At 51.4% G+C, this 19,790-nt stretch overlaps 1 protein-coding gene across 8 annotated transcripts in view; it reads right to left on the minus strand.

Annotated features, from left to right (window-relative positions):
• Positions 1-19,790, minus strand: part of ACOT11 (acyl-CoA thioesterase 11) — a 67,362-nt gene that overhangs the window by 24,079 nt on the left and 23,493 nt on the right. For 4 of the 8 annotated variants that reach the window (XM_055092324.2, XM_003814992.5, XM_034965838.3 and 1 more), the window contains exons 2-3: positions 1,128-1,335; positions 90-159 (exon numbers count right to left, since the gene is read on the minus strand). The exons of 1 other annotated variant lie outside the window; for it this stretch is intronic. In XM_055092324.2, the coding sequence (XP_054948299.1) occupies positions 90-159; positions 1,128-1,266 (209 nt within the window). In that variant the 5' untranslated portion in view covers positions 1,267-1,335. Of the gene's footprint in view, positions 1-89; positions 160-1,127; positions 1,336-12,740; positions 15,925-19,790 lie in introns of those variants that run through there. 3 more of the 8 variants (XM_034965833.3, XM_008967860.5, XM_057298781.2) reach the window with 3 other exon arrangements.

The raw sequence follows: 19,790 nt of genomic DNA on the forward strand, positions 1-19,790 counted from the left end.
ACAGGCTGACCAGGCAGGGAGTCAGGAGGACAGGCCCCAGGCTGATGGGAGGGAGACCAGAGGACCTTGAGGCAGGAGGGGCCACTTACCTAATGGTGTGCTCAAAATAGATGTCATCCATGGAAGCTGTGACACAGGGGCAGCCAGCGTGCCTCTCCGCTGGTGTCAGCAGAAGAAAGCAAGACATTAGCAGCCTCCCCCGATCACAGGCCTCTGCTCAGATGGCACCTCCTCAGGAGGCTTCTCCAGCCGCCCAAGCCGAGGCCACAACTCCCACCACACCCTGCTGCCACCCTTCCTTACACCCCTCACTGTGGGCACCACCCCGACCCTCTTCTGTATATCTGCTTTTCGTCTGTCTACTGTCTCTCCCTCCCACTAGATTGTAAATTACTTGAGGACGAGGATTTTTGCCTGTCTTGTTCATTGCTGTACCCCAGTCCTGGAACAGTGCCTGGCACATAGTACACACTCAGTAAGTAGCTCTTGAATGAGTGATCACGCCACACTGGCCTGCTTCCCGGTCTTCTGGAGCCCCTGTCCCTTCAACCACCTGTTCCCTGCCTGAGTCATTCTCACCCTCAGGACTCCACTCAGGTGCCTTAGCCCCTCAGGCATCCCTTCCCTGCCCCCAGGCCTGGGTCAGGGCCTCTGAAACAGTGCTAGGGAACAGTCAGGTCACCTGTCTATCCCCCATCCCCACCCCACCAGGCTGTGAGCACTGTAGGTTGGAGAACACCGGTGCAACAAAAGGAATGAAATGGGCTCAGTCCAGCGCACCTCAACTCAAGGGAAGGAGCGCTGCAGGGCAGGCAGTCAGGGGCTTTGCTCAACAGCATCTCCGAGCCAATCTGAAGCAGCCATGTGGAAGGCTGCACTGTGTTGAGGCAGGGACTTAGGGCCTGGGACCAACACTCAGGGCTGAAGGGGTCTGAGTGAGAGAGAAGTGGGCTGTGCTGAGCATTGAGACATCAGGAAGGGCATTTCAGACAGAGGGACCAGCATGAGCAAAGGCCAAGATGAGAAACAAGTGTGGCACTTAGGGTGGACAGTGACCATCTCTGAAAGCACGGCCCCTGCTCTGGGCCTGTGGGGCAGGTAGGGAACCATGGGGAGTGCAGCATTACCGGACAGGCAAGCCGTGGTGTCAATCCACTTGAGCAGCTGCCCGATGCTCAGCTCACCACGTTGGTTGGTGTGGCAGGGCAGCACCAGCTGGCTCATCTGCACCTCCGTGGGGTTCCGGTATCCCTCGCCGTCTGCCATGGCACTGTCGTTCCCCGCACGTAAGGCTGACTTCCGGGATGTGCGGTTGGAGAACACAGAGGCCAAGCCCTGGGGTCCAGGTGGGGACAGGTGGGGACAGAGAGGTCTGCTTGCTGCAGGGTCTCCCAGGTCTGTCCAGCCCTGAGAACTTAGGGTCTGGGGGAGAGAGAGTACCTAGGGCCACCTCCCACCAGACCCCAACCCGAGAGTGGTCACCACTCTCCAGCCCATGGTCTCGGACCCCAGGATATCTGTGATTGCTGCTTCTGCCCAGTTTCCTTTTGGCCAAGAACCGCACATGAACACGGCCTTGCACCCAAGTGGGCCAGTGGAGACAAAACCATGCAGAGAAGTCAGTCCTCCTTGCTTCAGCTCCTGGGCCAACTTTTTAAAGTGTTGCCTTAGATTTACGTTCATTCTGGAAAGAGTCCCCTCTCTATGCAGGGAGGCCCAGAGAGCTCCATAGCAGTCAAGCCCAGGGAACTGTTCCTAATGCAGTGTTTCAAGAAGCCGCTCTGATTTCATCCCCAAAGGGCTCCTTTCTTGGGCTCCCTCCATCTTCAGAGGCCATCAGGACAGCCTCTGTGGCCTGCTAATGTCTAGCACTTGGATCTATTGACTGGGAGGGCTGTGGGCAGTCACGGACCAGCTCTGTGATCCAGGGCTGGGTACAACAGCTGCCAGCTGGAAAACTGGCTGAGAAAATTCTCCAACTAATGAATTAGAGCTGGGGTTTCTGCTTGGAACCAGCATGTCTTACTCTCCAAGCAGAAGAGGTGGGGTGTGCCCATCAGTCCTTTGGAAGGGAGGAAGAGGAAAGGGGCTAGCAGCCTGCCATCCCTAAGCAGACCATGAGCTCAAGAGCTGGGCACACCTGCATGTGTGAGAAAAATGAGGAGGGACAGGCATATGGGTTCCGATTCTCATGGCCAATGCCAATTGTGTGGTGGTGATGACAGTCGCCACTAATGTTTATATGGCGCTTAGGTGTCACATAATTTTACAAGTACTTTATTTGTACTAATCCAATTTTATCCTCCCAACAAACCTATGAGACAGATGCCTTATTATCCTTATCCTACAGATGAGGAGCCCAAGTAAGTGACAAAGCTCAGCTGTGACCCCAGAGGTCTGCTGCAGCCTGAGCTCCTACCCCCGACACTACACTGCTTGCAGGGCCTCCTGGGGCTGAGATGAGGAGTCCAGGGACCTGGGCTTGGCTGTAGTGGCAAAGAGCACCATGCCCCAATGGTGAGCCTGCCACGGCTGCAGGATGCTGGCAGTGGTAGCTCTTGCACCTGGTGTATACTCCTTAGATAATTCCCCCCAGTGAGCCTCCCATAGCTAATTCAATTTCAAGCACACCGAGGTGGCTTGTTCAAAGTCACTGACCCCCATGTGGTACAGCCAGGATTTGAACCAGGCCTGTCTGACCCAGAATGGCTTATGGGTTCCCAGAAACACGGCTTATTCCCAAGAGCCCCTGGGTAGGAGGCTGGGCACCAAGGGGAGGCAGGAAGACAGCCATCCCAGGAGCTCTCAGCCTGGGTGGAGGCCTGCAGGGTGCCAGGCTGCCTGGCTTGCGGGCTCTCACAGGTAGCTGGAAGGCCGATGTTGTCCAAGCAGCAGGACCCATCGCCATGGTAACCACTGCCAAGGCACTTCCCGCTTGGTTGTGCGCTGGGGGCCTGCATGGATACGGGTGGCTGGCTTTCGGGGTGTGGAAGTGGGTAGAGGGAGGTGGTAGTCAAGACTCCATTCGTCCACACTCTTCCCAAACCCCTCCCATAGCCAGGGGTATTGGGAAGAAATTCCAGAAAGAAGCCCTAGGGAGAGCTGAGGAAATGGGGAGACAATGCCCACTTGCAGAGGGCAACTGGGCAGAACAAAAGGGGCAGAACAAAACGGGCAGACTGCCTGGGGTTTCTGGGCAGTCTGGACACACACACAGGGACGCCGACACACAGCGCCCCCGCTTTACCAGCCTGGGCACGTCCGCCACTTCTCTGAGTCCTCACGAGGACGAGGGCAAGAACTATTGACCCATTTCACCAACAAGGGAACACAGACACAGTCCTGGACCAGCAGTCATGATGCCTAAGCTCTGGTCCTCTCTCTGCTTCTCACCTGGTCAACCCCTCCTCCCATGCACTCCCGTTTCCTGTTCTGTGAATCAGGAGTCCCTACCTTCCTGTTGGACCCTATGCCACGGGAGCCAGGACCTGTGCCCTGCTCACTGGTTCATTTGTTCATTTGTTCATTCACCAAACACTTCCTCTGTATGGGGCCCTGGGCAAACATAGAGAATACAAAGACAAATTGGGCCTAGAGGGGCCTGGCACACAGGAGGACATCGTCAAAGGTTTGTGGAGGGACAAACAGAGACGGGCTTGAGTTCAAATTCTACCTGTGTCCCTCAAGTGCTGTGTGATCCTGAGCAGGGTCTCCCCCTTCCCAAGCCACATCTGTCACTCACCAAGTAGGACAGAGAATTGCCAGTCCCTAAGGTACCCCTGGTTCCAGGAGTCCAGGGCCTAACTCAGCCTGGGATTTGCATACCCAGCTGAGATTCCCAGGGAGGAAGCTCTAGAACCCTGTCAGAATGGAAATACTGTGCTCCTCTGAGCAGGGCCCCTGAAGCACACTGAGAGACAAGCCTCGCAGTTGCTATCCCCACCACTCCCCTCAAAGAGAGGGGCGCAGAAGCCATGGGCTGGAGCACAGGCAGCAGGGACAGAGCAGCAGGTGGCCCCAGGCATAGCCTTTCAGACTCCACTCCTTCCTTGGGCTCCAAGGCAGTCTGCCCACATTAGGGCATGCCAGGCCAGGCCTCCTAGTCCCAAGGTGGGCAGGCAGCCAGTCTGGGAGGCAGGGGTGTGTGCAGCCCAGGCAAGTTTTGGCCAATGGGGCTCCAGAGCTGGGCCACTCCTCCCAGGGCCAGTCATAGGGAGAGGAGAGGCCCTGGATAGAGTCAGGGCCTGGGCAGCCAGGCAGGCCGAGCCAGGAGAGCTACCAGTGTGGCGGGGGCTGAACCACTGCAAGGGTAGGAGGACACCCAGAGGTCGGAGATGTGCCCTCTCAGACAGCAGCTGTGCCAAGTGCTGGCCCCAGGCCCTGGCAGACCTGGCCAGACTTGATAATGCTAGACTAGGCCCCAGCTAGCCACACCATGGGCTCTGTGTCCCTCCTCCTGAGCCAGAGTCATGTCACAGACCTGCAGGGTCAGGGCAGGAGAGACCCCCTCACCCAATCCGTTCACAGCCTGGGGGACTAAGGCACAGAGGGAAAAGCTGGCCCAGGGCCACCCAGCTGCGGGGGCCAATATAAGCCCCGCTGGGCCATGGCTCCTTCTAGGCAAGTTGACAACAGACCCACAGGCTACTGGGCCCACAGGCTACTGGGGCTGGAAACAGGCCCAAGGCTTCACCTTGGTTTCCTCCCTCTGCCCAGTATCCAAGTCCCAATGATCTGACCTTAAACAGGCCTCTGATCTAACTCCTTCCAGCCTCCACACAGCACCAGAGGGATCTTTCCAAAAAGCAAATCCAACTCAACAACTACCTTCCTTTCGGGGAGACCTGGTCCTCATAACTCCACCCACCATGGGACTTTGCTCTGCCCCTTAGGAGCACATAGACCTTTCTAAAGAGCAAGCCTCACCAGGCACTTGCCCTGCTCAGGACTCTTTGATGGCTCCCCACTGCTCTCAGGATCAAGAACCAGCCACCGTAGCTCCTGCCACTCACCCCAGCAGCCACTCTCAGCTCCAGACCATATACGTTTCCTTAGAGCACCACTCTCACTCCCGCTGTCTTCCCCCAACATGAAGGTGCCACTTCCACCTAGAATCCGTTTATCTGCGCCTGTCTGCTAGGTGAGCCCTTCCTCATCCTGCATCTCTCTTCCCCAGGGAGAGTTAGAATGCCCCTGCAGCCTCACCATCTCCATCACGGCACTGACCAAGCTGGGTAGTCACTGTCCTCACAGTTGCCACCCCCATCAGATAGATGCTTCCACGGGACAGGGACACGTGCCTGGCACAGATTTGGGGCTAAATAAATGCCCATGGAAGAGAGAAAGGAAAAGACTAATGGCCTGAGAGCTGAGACTCACAGTGGGAGGAAGGTCTGAGGTACAGAGAGGCCATAAGGAACAGCAAAAAGGAGAAACAGAACGGCTGTGGTTCAGGTGACAGGAATGTCAGGGCAAAGGGTTCAGGTGATGTGAACACTGGGGCAAATGAGAGCAGGTGGGAAAATGCTCTACATACCTGGATGGGTGGAAACAGAGGAAGAGGGGCTTGGGGGCCAGGCCAAGAAGTCCCCAGAAACCATGGAAGACTTCTGGAGAAGGCATGACCTAAAGTGATAAGCCAGCTGAGATCACAGTGCCTGCAGACCCCAACTGGAGCAACAGGCCTGGTGCAAAGGAGACCTACCTGCCCAGAAGGGGAAGAGCACGCCTGGGTGACCTCTGGAGTAACCCACCCTGACACAGGCTGTGCACAGGCCTTGGGGGTCAGCCTAGCTTGGGTTCAAGTCCAATTCCACAACTAACTTTGATAACCTTGAGCAAGCTGCTACACCTCTATGGGTCTCGGTTTCCTGTCTATAAAAATGAGATTATTATACTCACTTCCAAGAATCATCATAGGGAGGAAATTAAACAACACCAAGTATATGAAGCTCCTGGCACACATATACCCTGTGACTAACATGTATTGAGTGCTTACTATTAGCATTATAAAGTTGGTGCTTTCTACAGAAATACAGCTGGGAGGGACCCAAACATAGTTCAAAGTGGACTGTTTCCACAGTGCTTTCTACCCATGAGCTCTCCAGAGTCTCACAGCAACCCTGTGCAGGGCAAGATTACGAGCTTGTTTGAGAGGTTCTGTGAGAATTCAAAAAGCCAGTGATTATGGAGCAGGGCTTCAAACCCAGGGTGCAAAACTGCAAAGCCCCTGTTCCTCCCACTCTCCCGCCCCTGCCTCTCACAAGGTACTGGAAGGTGGGCCCCAGGGGCGGGCAGGGAGAAGACGCCTTGCACTCACTCCAGAGTTGTGGGCCAGGCCCCATGAAAGGCCCCATTGTCTGAACCAGGTCACTCTAAGCAGTATGAGGGAGCTGATTAAATTGCATGCTCTGTCCCCACAAAGGTGGCCCCAGCCCCTTCCCTCTCCCCCAGCCTCTCAGAGAAACCCAAGGGCAGCCTCCTGGTGCTTTCCCCACCAGCAAGGCAGGAGTATCTGTCAACATTCCAAAGCTCCTCTTTTGGCCTATTCCCTGCCTTCTTCCCAAAAAAGGCTCTGAGGCAGCCTACACACATACCCGGGACACACACAGGATGCACGTGCACTAGGAACCAAAATACAAACAAATAAAGTTAAGGAACCAAATAAGAGAGGAGAGGATTGTTAGGAATCCAGATGCTACCAAAGAGAGCTGCATGGGCCTTGAGGTTCCCAGCAGACAAGGCAAAAAAGGGTAGTAGTGGTGGGCAGCAAACTCATGGGTAAAAGAGGGAGCATACATCGTCAAAGCTAGCCCCAGGGCTGGGAGGAAGGATACCAGGGGGCTGTTCCTCAGGCTTCTGATTGTCATATAATATCAGATCATATCTTCATTCTAGAAGACAAACGATGGTCCCAATGTCCTATCAAACATCTTAATTTTCCTTTAGCTACTAAGTGTGTTCACACTTGACATTCTTCAAGATTTGGGAGTTCAAGATTTGGAAAGGTAGAGAATTGAACCAATATTTTTATGAAGCATCTCCTATATGTATTCATTTGGTGAACAGTTATTGAACGCCTGCTAAGTCTCAGGTCCTATGCTAGCAGTTCTCATACGTATTACCCTAGCAATTCTTTTTTTTTTTCAAGATCATAAATTAAATATTTTATTTTTACAAGTAAAAATAAAAATTAAAAAAATAAACATTCCTCTTTGGGCTTCCAAATGGTAGGTGCTTCTTTCACTAATACGACAATATGCTTGTTGTTCATTCTCCTTTCTATCACACTGATTTTGCATCCAAGGAAAGGAGGCCTGGATAGAGGTCATAATAAAAATAAAATAAAATAAAATAAACTTTCTCCTCCTAAATCTGAAGCCCTGGTAAGCATCCCAGAATGTGGAGCAGAATCTGAAAATCTTCACTAAGAGGTTATTCAGGTCATGGACTGTCATCTGCCTGTGAATCTGGATTTAGAAAGATGATCTCTTTTCCTGAGAATCTGTGGCAGACAGGAGTTAACCTAAAAGGCTTGAGGTTTATCCATAGTGCTGGCGTGGTCAGTCAGTCAAGTAGTGTGATGCTTTTCAGGGGGTGGGGCCTGCACTGCCACGGGTGTCTCGGTTTGTCCAGGAGATGCAGGTCCTTTCACAAGGTTCCCATCAGCAATAAGACACTGGAGACACTCATTCCAACATTGCATGGAGAGAGCTGTGTCTTGCTGACCCAGACCCTGCCATTGCTGTTTAGGGTCACCAGGCTGAGGCTGAGCCAGATTCTTAAACGGCAGCACAGCCAGGCCAGTGTGTTTGTTCCCCTTGTCACTTTGGCATCTTCCTTGGTACGGGGGTCAGAAAGGAGTCTGCATATGTGACAGCCTCACTCATAGAACTGGTACTATTGACACAGGACTTCTAAGTGTCAAAGGAAGGTGAGAGCTCTCCCTGCACAGCCTGGGTAGGGGGAAGCATCATGACCCCTGGTACCTGGCTCATGCAGCCCCGAGAGGGATCCTAAGGAACCAAGGACATGTAGAATGGGAGAAAAGCCAGTACACAGGGCTTTTTGGTACTGAAAAACTTGGAAGGAGGAACAGGACCAGAGCTGCATGGGGCAGCGCACAGGCAGCATTGCTCCAGCCTCACAGTCATGTGAGGTCTCTGGCCTGGGCCTGCTGCCAGGAAATTCACGGGACCTGTGTACGTTACTGGTGGGAATGTAAAATGGTTGAGTCACCATGAAAAACAGTTTAGCAGTTCTTCAAAAAGTTAAACATAGAAATACCATAAGACCCAGCAATTCCACTCCTAGTTATATACCCAAAAGAACTAAAACAAGTACAAATACATGCACATACACGTTCATAGCAGCACTATTCACAGCAAGCAAAAGGTAGAAACAGCTCAAATATCCATTAATAAATGAATATATATCCATTAATAAATGAATAAATTGTAATATATATGTATGTATATAGATATATATGTATATCTGTATATGTATCTTTATCAAATGAATGGTTATTCAGACAAAAACATAAATGAAGTACTGACACATGTTAAAACATAGATGAATTTCAAAAAGATATACTAAGTGAAACATACCAGACACAAAAAGTCACATATTGTATGTATCCATATTAGCGGATAAATCTATAGAAACAAAAAGCTGATTGGTGGTTGCCGGGGCTGGGGGCAGAGGGAATGGGGAAAAACTACCTAATGAGTAAGGGATTGTAGTACTTTAGTGTGATGGAAATTTTCAGAGCTAGACAGAGGTGATGGTTGTACAACACCGTGAATGTGCCAAATACCATGGAACTGGTCACTTTAAAATGGTTAAGTTTACATTATGTGAATTTTACTTCAATAATTAATTTTTTTTAATTATTGAGAGAAAACATTTTTGGCAAAAATCAAGTCAGTCTGCTAATTTAAATTAAATAAGATGTTAAATGCCAGCTATATTTTAAGGGAAAGATATGGTGAAAGCAGAAAGCAGAGTGTATAGCCTGATCTCTGGCACATGGTAAGTGATTATAAAAAGGTGAGTTTTATTATTAGATGTCTGGGCCTTAGTTTCCTCATCTGTCAAATGGGGCATTTAACCAGAGAGTCTCCAAGATTCTTTCCAACCCTGAAAGGGTTTGGCTTATAGGAAGAACTCCTTAACAAGGTCTCTGAGGCCCTTCATGGGCCACCCCTGCCCACACCTCCAGTCTCGCCCACACCTCCAGTCTCGCTCACACTGAAGCCATCCTCACAAAATTAATCAAGCTAAGTTGCTAAGTTTTTAACAAAAGCATAAGCTGTAAGTAAAAGCATAGCTAAGCATTAACTGGCTTGCCCTATAGCCCACTTTCTTATAGCTGCTTATTGCTTAAAAGTCACACAGCCCCTGCCACAAGGTCCTAACTTTTCCAGATAACATCTTTAACATTAAAAAAACCTCAAGGTTTCTATTTTGAGATATTTACAAAATTTTGCTTTGCTTTTTTTTTTTTTTTTTTTAGATCTTGCTCTGTCACCTAGGCTGGAGTGCAGTGGGGTGACCTCAGCTCACTGCAGCCTCCACCTCCCAGGCTCCAGTGATCCTCCCACCTCAGCCTCCAGAGTTGCTGGGACCACAGGCACGTGCCACCCAGCTAATTTTTTGTTGCCCAGGCTGGTCTGGAGCTCCTGAGCTCAAGCCATCTGCCCACCTCAGCCTCCCAAAGTGCTGGGATTATAGGCGTGAGCCACTGCACCCGGCCCCAAATCCTGCATTTCAATGGGTCCACGGACACCTGTCAGTCTAAAGCCTCCTTCCAAAGAGGCAACTCAACACAAGAATGTAGTTTCTTCCTCTCCCTGTCCCATGACTCCACCCCTCACTCCTCGGCCAATCAGCAACCCCCAGCTCCTTCAAATTCCCTTAAAAACCCCAGTCTGAGAAACTCCCCAGGGAGGTGGATTTGAGGTTCTCTCCCACCTCCTTGTTTGGCTGCCTTTTGATTATGAAACTTTCTCTGCCTCAGTTCCTGCTGTTTTGGTGCATTGCTCCATTACTGCACACACAACAGACATGAACCTTGTGGTCCTATATAGCACCATGGCGTGACCCAGTCACACTGGCTTTCTTTCAGGTCCTCATGTGCAGCTTGCCATCTCCCAGCACTGGGCCTTTGCCAGTGCCACTCCCTCTGCCTAGAACACTTGTCCTGCTCCGCCATCTCTGTAATGCTCCTTATCCCTCAGTGCCCCGGGCACCCGTGTACCTCGCTTCTGCAGTGCTCTCCATTGTGACAAGGTTCAATTAATTGTGGGAGAATTTGATTGACACCAGACCATGAAGATCTACAATGCAGAAACTCTCTCTTTCTACTTCTGGTATCTCCAGGGCCCAGAGGGGACAGAGCCTGGCTCACTGTGGACCAAATGCATGAGATTTTTTCAGTGCGTTCCCAATTCTCCCTAGTGTCACCCCACACAGGCAGGGAGAATATGGACCTTGAGGTCGGACAAGGTTCTCCGCTAGAGGCCCTGCTCCCATCCCTGCCCCCTCACCCCATTCTAGAACTGTGAGTCCAAATGTCACCTGCCTCCCTCCACCCCCAAGGGTAAAAATAACCTTGTCTGAAATCTGACACCTACCCTCTGCGGGTCATCTTGAGAATTGCCCCTGTCCCAGAGGTGACCACCAGGGGCCTGGGGGAGTAGGGAGGGCATTTCCTGAATGCTTTCCCATTCACATCTCATTTGACCCATAAGCAAATATGTGAGGTGCTATCACTGGTGAGGTACATAGGGATCCCGCACTCAGAGACATCTCAAGTCCTGCCTAAGGTGCCCAGCCAGAGCTCAAGCACAGCCCTTTCCTCAGCACCACGAGGTGAGTAGGGCTTTGAAGACTGATTACACCTGCTTGGTTGTATGGGTGGAGAAACTGAGCCCCAGGGGGCTCTCTGTCTAAGGTCTTCAGTCAAAGGGCTTAGTTAGGCAGACTTTGGGCAAGTTATTGAGAAGCTGTTTCCTCCTTGGTTAAAGAAAGACAAGCACTCCCACCCAGCTCCATGAATTGCTGCATGCGGATGAAAGGAGAGAACCTAAAGGCACCTGGCTAACTGCAGTTCTGTGCACATGTGAGGGAGCGGTGTCAAGGAGGCTGGAGAGGATGCAGCAGCTGGGCTGGATGGGGACTTGTCTTTCCTAAACAACCAGACTCTAGCAGCGTTTGTTCTCACTTTGGGAAACAGAAATGTGGAAAGAGGGTTTGCTGGTGGACAGTGGGTTCTTGAGACAGGTAGATTGCATTTGAATCCCGGCCCCACCCTCAGTACAGGGAGCGGGGTGGGGATGATGGGGAGGTCTCTGGGCAACTTGCTTCCCCTCTCTCCATTCATTCATTCAACAAGTGAGCACCCCCCACAGACCGGTTTCCTCATCTGTAAAATGGGAATACCAAATACTTTGTAGATTGTCGTGAGGTGCAAAGGAGGGAACACATGAACAGCTTTGTAAGTTGCCATGGTCCTGCCTTCCTTTTATGCCATTACTGAGAGACCGAGTCAGGCCTGCAGGGAGTGGGGAGCGTGGGCAAGCCTGAGCCGCGCCCTCACAGAGCCAAGGTCTAGATAGGGAGACAGCCACTGAACATGAAGTTCCCTAGGAGATCTGCTACACCGAGGGGCAGCTGGGCTGCAGGGTGTGAGCAGAGTCTGACCCTGTGTGCAGATGGACAGGAACCTGCAGGGTTCCTGGCTGGGTGGGCCGGGGTTCAGCTCCTCCGTATTGTTTGGGCGCTGTCCCTGCCATATGCCCAAAACTAACAACCTAACAGGAGCAAGTGTTTCAACCTCTCCGGACTCAGCTTCCTCAGTTTATAAAACCGAAAGTGGTGGGTGTGCAGGTAAGATTGAGAACAATCATTCTTCCTTGTATATTTAATTAATGTGGCCAAGCACTGTAATGAACTATTTTTTTTTTTTTTTTTTTGAGATGGAGTTTCGCTCTTGTTGCCCAGGCTGGAGTGCAATGGCACAATCTTGGCTCACCACAACCTCCACCTCCTGGGTTCAAGCGATTCTCCTGCCACAGCCTCCTGAGTAGCTGGGATTACAGGCATGCGCCATCACGCCCGGCTAATTTTTTGTATTTAGTAGAGACGGGTTTTCACCATGTTCATCAGGCTGGTCTCAAACTCCTGACCTCAGGTAATCCACCTGCCTCGGCCTCCCAAAGTGCTGGGATTACAGGTGTGAGTCACCGCCCAGCCACATTGTTTTTTTCTTTTGAGAGAGTTTCACTCTGTCACCCAGGCTGGAATGCAGTGGCGTGATCTTGGCTCACTGCAACCTCCACCTCTGGGGTTCAAGCTATTCTCCTGCCTCTGCCTCCCAAGTAGCTGGGATTACAGGTGTGTGCCACCATGCCTGGATACTTTTTGTATTTTTAGTAGAGATGGGGTTTCACCATGTTGGCCAGGGTGATCTCGAACTCCTAGCCTCAAGTGATCCTCCTGCCTTGGCCTCCCAAAGTGCTGGGATTACAGGCGTGAGCCACTGTGCCCAGCCTGTACTGAATATTTTTATACATTATCTCTTTTAATCATCACACAGCCTTAATACCTGAATGTTGTTATTATTCCCATTTTACAGATGGGGAAACAAAGTCCCAGAAAAGGTAACTTGCGCATATACGCACACAAAATCACACAGCCAGGAAAGGGCAGAGCTGAGACATCAACCCAAGTCTGCTTACCGCAAAAGCTAAGACTGCTTGACCACTTTGTACAACTGCTTCTCTCTCATCTGGCAGGCAGGACAGTGGCTGCTGCATCCCAGGCATCTGTGACATCCACCGGCTCTTCCTTACCCAGACAGGCCAGGCCAGGACCCATACCTGGAGCCAGGACTTCCAAGAAGCTCCCCTCCCTGTCTACCCTCATGTCCTCTGCAGGAGGCCGTGATGGTGTCAGTACCCTTTTCCAGCATGGTCCAGGGTCAAGGCACTTTCCAGAACACTGTCCCACTGGGCCACTGTCAGTGAGGAAATTGCAAACTCTCAGGGAGCTGAAAACTGTACTTTATAAATTCTCAGCTCTCAGAGTGGGAGGAAACCTCAGGTTCAGCTAGACAGGCCTCTCTCAGGTGCAGAAATCTCAGCCCGCCACACTGCCTCTGGTGGCTGTCCAGCATGAGCTTGTTTGCTCCCAGAAGCAGAGGGCTCACTCCCTTCCAAGGGAGACCCTTCTGCTAAAGAGCAAATCTGCCTGTTCTTCCCTATGTCCCACTCACTAGCTGCCTCCCTGTGGCTTCCTCCCTTGGGGCTATTTGCCACCTCCCACCCTCTACCTCCAGCAGACCACAAAAGTGGCCAGAAGCGATTAGAACACAGGCAGTCTGAGGCTGACCCCAAGTATGAATGACCCGCCCTTCCCGTGTGACCCCCCCTCAGGGGAGCTGCTTTGACAGCACCCAGTACAGAACCAATGTTCACAGGCAGTCACCCCCATGCCACAGGCCCTGACAGTGGGGTGGGCCATGCTGGGGCTGTGAAGGACAGACCCGGCCTCTCCCCTCCTCAGACCCCTGCCCTCCCTGCCAGACAGCCAAGGCTGCTGCCTGTGCTGCCTCTGGGTCACCATGGCAACAGGTGGCCAGGCAATGGACCCGGGCCCTACCATCCTGCAAGCAACTCTGTTTACCCTGGAGCTGGGCACAGCAGCTACAGGCATCACAATTCCCCTTCAGGAGAGCAAGAGAGAGAGAATGAGAGAGAACAGAGGGAAGGGAGAAGAAACCAGAGTCAGAGAGAGAGAAAGGAAAGGCGTCAAAGACAGGAGGGAAGGAACAATGCAGAGGTCAGAGCAAGAGAAAAACAGAGGCTGGCAGGGACCAGAGCAAGCAGAAGAGAGGCGAGCAGGAAGGGAGGAGAGGCTCCAGACCTCCCCCACTGTGCACCTTCCTCCTGCCTGAGCTGCCCTCCCCTGGCCAAATTCTGGCTGCAGCCAGGACTTCCTGCCCCAGGAAACCAGCAGCCCAGTGGGCCCCTTCAAGGCCCCAGCGGCTGCTCCAGGGTCCTGCGGGCCCTTCCTGCTGGGGATGATGTCCTCTTCCTCCCCAGAAAGTGGGGCCCCTTCTCCCAGCCCCTCCAGCAGCACCTCCCCACTCAGCATCCCCCTCACTACCCCAAGGCCCCAGATGGTTCCCAGGGCCCTCCTGCCTGCCCAGGCCTGCTATCCTCTGGCTCTCTTCTTCCCACCTTACCCAGCTTCCCCTTGCACAACATAACAACATTTTCATTTTCCCAGGAGTGTTCAAGAAAACATTCCTGAGCGGAGCAGAGAGGTGGGAGAGGAGCTGTGATTTTACTCACTGAAGGCGTGCCCTTACACTGCAGGTGTTGCAGAGCAGGTCTCAGAACAAGGCTTAGCAGAGGAACCAGTGAGGCTGCTTCTAAGGCCCAAGCTGCCAAATCGGGGCATTAGGAGGTCCAGAGCTGAGCACAACCTAGTCTCTGGCAGAGGCAGCTGAGCTCAGCAGGTGTGCCAGCAACTCTCTACGCGGCACCATCCACACTCCAGATGCTGCCTTCAGCCTCAAGCTCTCTGGCTGCAAAGTAGCCCTATCAGACCTGTCCCAATTCCACTCCCATCCCCATATTTTCCTACACTGTCTCAGAGGAATTTGAGCCTACAAGAAGGTTTATTGAAATAATCAGAAGGGTGAAGAGAAAGAGAGAAGAAAGAAAACAACAGGAAGGCATGGGGGCTGGCAAAGAGGACAGCAAGGCCCAAGGGCTTCAGACTGTCTGGCTAGATAACCCGAAGCCATTTTACTTGAGCCACTCTGAACCTCCATATCCACATCTGTCAAATGGGAATAAGAATATCATAGTTACCCAGCCTGGGTGACAGAGTGAGACCCTGTCTCTTTAAAAAAAAAAAAAGAGAGAGAGAGAGAGAATATCATAATTGGGATTCAATGAGATTATACATGTAAAGTGCTTAGAACAGGATCTGACTCATAGGAAGTGCCTTCATGTTGTTAAAAAGCCAAGGCAGGCCTGTAATCCCAGCACTTTGGGAGGCCGAGGCAGGCAGATCACTTGAGGCCAGGAGTTTGAGACCAGCCTGGCCAACATGGTGAAACTCTGTCATTACTAAAAATACAAAAAAATTAGCTGGGTGTGGTGGCGGGTGCCTGTAACCCCAGCTACTCGGTAGGCTGAGGCAGGAGAGTCGCTTGAACCTGGGAGGTAGAGGTCACAATGAGCCAAGATCTTGCTGCTGTACTCCAACCTGGGCAACAGGGTGAGACTCTGTCTCAAAAAAAAAAAAAAAAGGCCAGGCACGGTGGCTCATGCCTGTAATCCCAGCCAGCACTTTGGGAGGCTGAGGCAGGAGAATCGCTTGAACCCAGGAGGTGAAGGTTGTAGTGAGCTGAGATCACTCCACTGTAGTCCAGCCTGGGTGACAGCGAGACTCTGTCTCAAAAAATAAAAAGGCCAAGGTGTTGTAGAAAGACCCAGAAAACCATTCTAGTGAGGAAGGGCCTAAACAGGTCCCAAGGGTAAGTGCTGTGACTGGCCAGATGGCCTTTGCAGAGCAGTGGGGGTCAGATGGAGCCTTTCGGCCCTGGGCTATGACAATGGCATCTGCTTTCCCTCCTGGCACTGCCAGTTGAACACATCCTCTCTCTACCAAGACAGAATTCATTGGTTTGTGGTTCATTTCAACCAAGAATCAAGATGTGGAATAGGACAGAGTCTGTGGCACTCTAAGAAGCCTCCCGCAGACGCCCACATATGGTCTAACCAGACTCCACAACTGCTGGGAAGCCTTTGCATTTTGTAGGCCCTCAAGAGGCTCAAGACACCTCATGAGGGAAATGGATTATTGGAATAGAAGGCAACAGTCACTAGAAAGCAGCTCGGGTTCACTGAGAACAAGGCATGCTGGGCACACAGGAGCAGACCACTGGGTTAGGAATGGACATAATTTGCATTTGCATAGACCGAGAACATTGTAAGTGCTCAGTAAAAATGTGTTCAATGGAACCTGGGAGCTGTCTCCAATTAAGTACCACATGTACCTGCTCCATTCAACATGTGATCAAATGGCTTACCTGAAGAGACACCTGGTCCTAGATGACCACTTGAAAGGTTGTAACATATAAACTTAAAACCAAGCAGATGAAAATGAAAAAGACTCATTCTATCAACCTGCATTTAAGCTTTTCTGTTGCTATCACTTTTTTAAGTTGTATGCATGCTGGGGTGGCTCCAGCTTAATAGTTGTTTACGGAAAAACAGCCTTATTATTTCATCTGTCCACACACTCAACAATAACAATTCCTGCTGTAACCAAATGGGCACCCTGTGGCTGTTGAAGGCTTCACCCTGTGGTGAGGGGTTGGGAGGTGAAGGGGGTGCATTTCGGGAAGGAATGACTCAGTGGCAGGGAGGAGACAGCCCAAGACTGGCATTTGGCAGGCAGCATGAGGCCCAGTCCTGTGAAAGGGAAAACAGAGGGAACAAGGAGTGGCTCAGGATGACAACCAGGCCGTCGGAGGGACAGTGAGGGGGCCAGGCTGCGTGTGGCCTGGGTGTCAGGCCTCTGGCTGCAAATCCAAAGGCTGGCTGGATTAGAGGACAGAAAGAGGCCTAGTGAAGTGTAAAACCAAGACCCCAAAGGGGTGGACGAGGTTAGGAAGGGGCCGATTCTAGCTGGGAATCAACATAAATCTTTTTAAAAACTCCCACTGCCAGACACAGTGGCTCATGCCTGTAATCCCAGCACTTTGGGAGGCTGAGGCAGGAGGATTGCTTGAAGCCAGGCGTTTGAGACCAACTTGGGCAAGAGAGCAAGATCCCATCTCTACAAAAAAAAAAAAATTTATTTTTTTTTTCGAGAGAGAGTCTTGCTCTGTCTATTGCCCAGGCTGGAATGCAGTGGCTTCATCTTGGCTCACTGCAGCCTTGACCTCCCAGGCTCAAGTAATCCTCCCACCTCAGCGTCCCAAGTTGCTGGGACTACAGACGGGTGCCACCATGCCCAGCTAATTTTAGTTTTTTATTTTTTACACAGATGGGGTCTTGCCATGTTGCCCAGTCTGGTAAAAGAAGAAGTTTTTAGCCACACCCCAGCCACTCGGAAGGCTGAGGTGGGAGGATCACTTGAGCCAGGAGTTCAAGGTTACGGTGAACTATGATCACATCACTGCACTCCAGGCTAGGCAACAGAGTGAGACCCTGTCTTTTAAAAAATAAAATAAAAATAAAAAATAAATCTAAAAACTCCCATGAAGTTCAGTCCACACTGGGCCCCCCAGCCTCTGCCAAAAGATAAAGGTGCTGGGGGCCGGGAGCGCGGTGGCTCACGCCTGTAATCCCAGCACTTTCAGAGGCCGAAGTGAGTGGATCACCTGAGGTTGGGAGCTGGAGACCAGTCTGACCAAAATGGAGAAACCCCGTCTCTACTAAAGATACAAAATTAGCCAGGCGTGATGGTGCATTCCTGTAATCCCAGCTACTTGGGAGGCTGAGGCAGGAGAATTGCTTGAACCCAGGAGGTGGAGGTTGCAGTGAGCCGAGGTCACACCATTGTACTCCAGCCTGGGCAACAAGAACAAAACTCCGTCTCAAAAAAAAAAAAAAAAAAAAAAAAGGTGCTGGGAACACCTTAAACAGACATAGTGTCTTCTCACATGAACAGACAATAAACAAAAGAGGAACAAGAAGAGGGAAAAGTGCTATGAGAAAGAAAAAACGGGATGTAACAGAAAGAAGGTGGTGGACAGGGAGGAGCTTCTTTAGGCTGTGTAATCAAGGAGGCTTCCTGGCTAGGATCTGAAGGAATGATGAGAAGGAGCAATTGCACAAGACTCTGTGCAGGGTTGCGGGCAAGAGAACAGAGAGTGCAAAAACCCCAAGGAAGCGCAGGGACCGGCTGTCAGAGGAAGAACAGGGAGTTGTTGGGACAGAAGCACCTAAGAAATGCAGAGAGCAGACTCTGCCCCATCCCCTAAGGTCTTGTATGTCCCAGTGGAGCTTGGATTTTACTCCAAGTGTGAGGGGAAGAACTGGAGGCTGTAGGGGAGGGTGGTGGTCTGGCCTGCATTGTAAGATCACTCTGCTGCTGTGTGGAGGTGAACTTTAGGATGGAGAGAAGCAGCAGGCAGACTGCTCAGCGGGCCACTGCAGTCAGGGGAGAGGGCTGGCTGGGCAGAGAGGTGGAGCCAGGATGTATTTGGGAGGTAGAAGCAACAGGTCTTGCTGAAGGACTCCACGTGTGTGAGAAGGGACAGGGTGGTGCCAGTTGGAGAGGGTGGTCGAGGGAAGCGGCAGCTATACCTGCGGGCAGTGTAGAGGGAGGGTTTGCGAGCAGCTAGGGGACTTGGTGGTGGAGATGATGGGAGGTGGTAGGCAGGATAAAAATTAGGGAAAAAAGGCCAGGCACAGTGGCTCACGCCTGTAATCCCAGCACTTTGGGAGGCTGAGGCGGGTGGATCACCTGAGGTCCGGAGTCCAAGACCAGCCTGGCCAACATGGTGAAACCCCGTCTCTACTAAAAATACAAAAATTAGCTGGGTGTGGTGGTAGGTGCCTATAATCCCAGCTACTCCGGAGGCTGAGGCAGGAGAATCGCTTGAACCTGGGAGGCAGAGGTTGCAGGGAGCCTAGATCGCGCCATTGCACTCCAGCCTGGGAGACAGAGTGAGACTGCATCTCAAAAAAAAAAAAGGAAAAAAGTCAAAATAAATAAATAAGAAAGGAGGATCCAAGCTTAGAATGAGTGACTGGCAGATGGTGGTACTGGTTACTGAGTTGGGGAGATCAGTGTAGAAATAAGTAGGGGACAAGAATTTGTGAGATCCTATTAAACATTTAAAGAGAGGAATCAAGGAACTCAGGCCTGGAGCTCACTGGAGAAGAGGCTACACCTGGAGACACTAACATATATGGGTATTTAAGATCCACAGGATTTTGAGACCTTGTGGTAAATGAAAGAAGGCCACCAATTTTTGCTACTCCTCCCATTCAAAGGTAGAGTCTAACCTCCTCCTCTTGAATCTGAGTCATTTTTAGTGACATTTCAACAGTGACTCTGAGACTAGATCATGACACACCTTGCAGCTTCCCCCCAGGCCTCTTAGAACTCTTGCTCTAGTGGAGCCAGCTGCCAGGTAGAAAATCTAACTATCCCAAGACTGTCATATTGAAGAGGCCACACGTGGGTGCTCCAAATGACAGTCCCAGCTAAACCCAACCTTCCAGCCCTCCCCACCGAGGTGCCAGTGAAGGCATCATGGAGCCCCCAGTTCAGCCCATCCACCACTAAGTTCCACTAAGCAGCCTCCATCAATGCCACATAGAGCAGACGAACCACCCAGCCCAGCCCTGCCAGAATTCCTGACCCATAGAATCACAAGATGAAAGAAACCAGTTGTTGCTTTAAGCTACTAAGGTTCGGGGTAGTTTGTTACACAGCCACTGTAACTAAAACAGACATCATCCAAGAAGATGGGTTGACAGAGACATTCACACTCGGCTTTTTTTTTTTTTTTTTTGAGACAGTCATGCTCTGTCACCCAGGCTGGAGTGCAGTGGCACAATCTCGGCTCACTGCAATCTCCACCTCCCGGGTTCTAGCGATTCTAGTGCCTCAGCCACCCAAGTAGCTAGGATTACAGGAACGCGCCACCATGCCCAGCTAATTTTTGTATTTTTAGTAGAGATGGGGTATCACCATGTTGGTCAGGCTGCTCTCGAACTCCTTACTTCAAGTGATCCGCCTGCCTCGGCCTC

The sequence above is a fragment of the Pan paniscus genome, chromosome 1 (genome assembly GCF_029289425.2).
Source record: "Pan paniscus chromosome 1, NHGRI_mPanPan1-v2.0_pri, whole genome shotgun sequence".
Classification (NCBI taxonomy): Eukaryota; Metazoa; Chordata; class Mammalia; order Primates; family Hominidae; genus Pan; species Pan paniscus.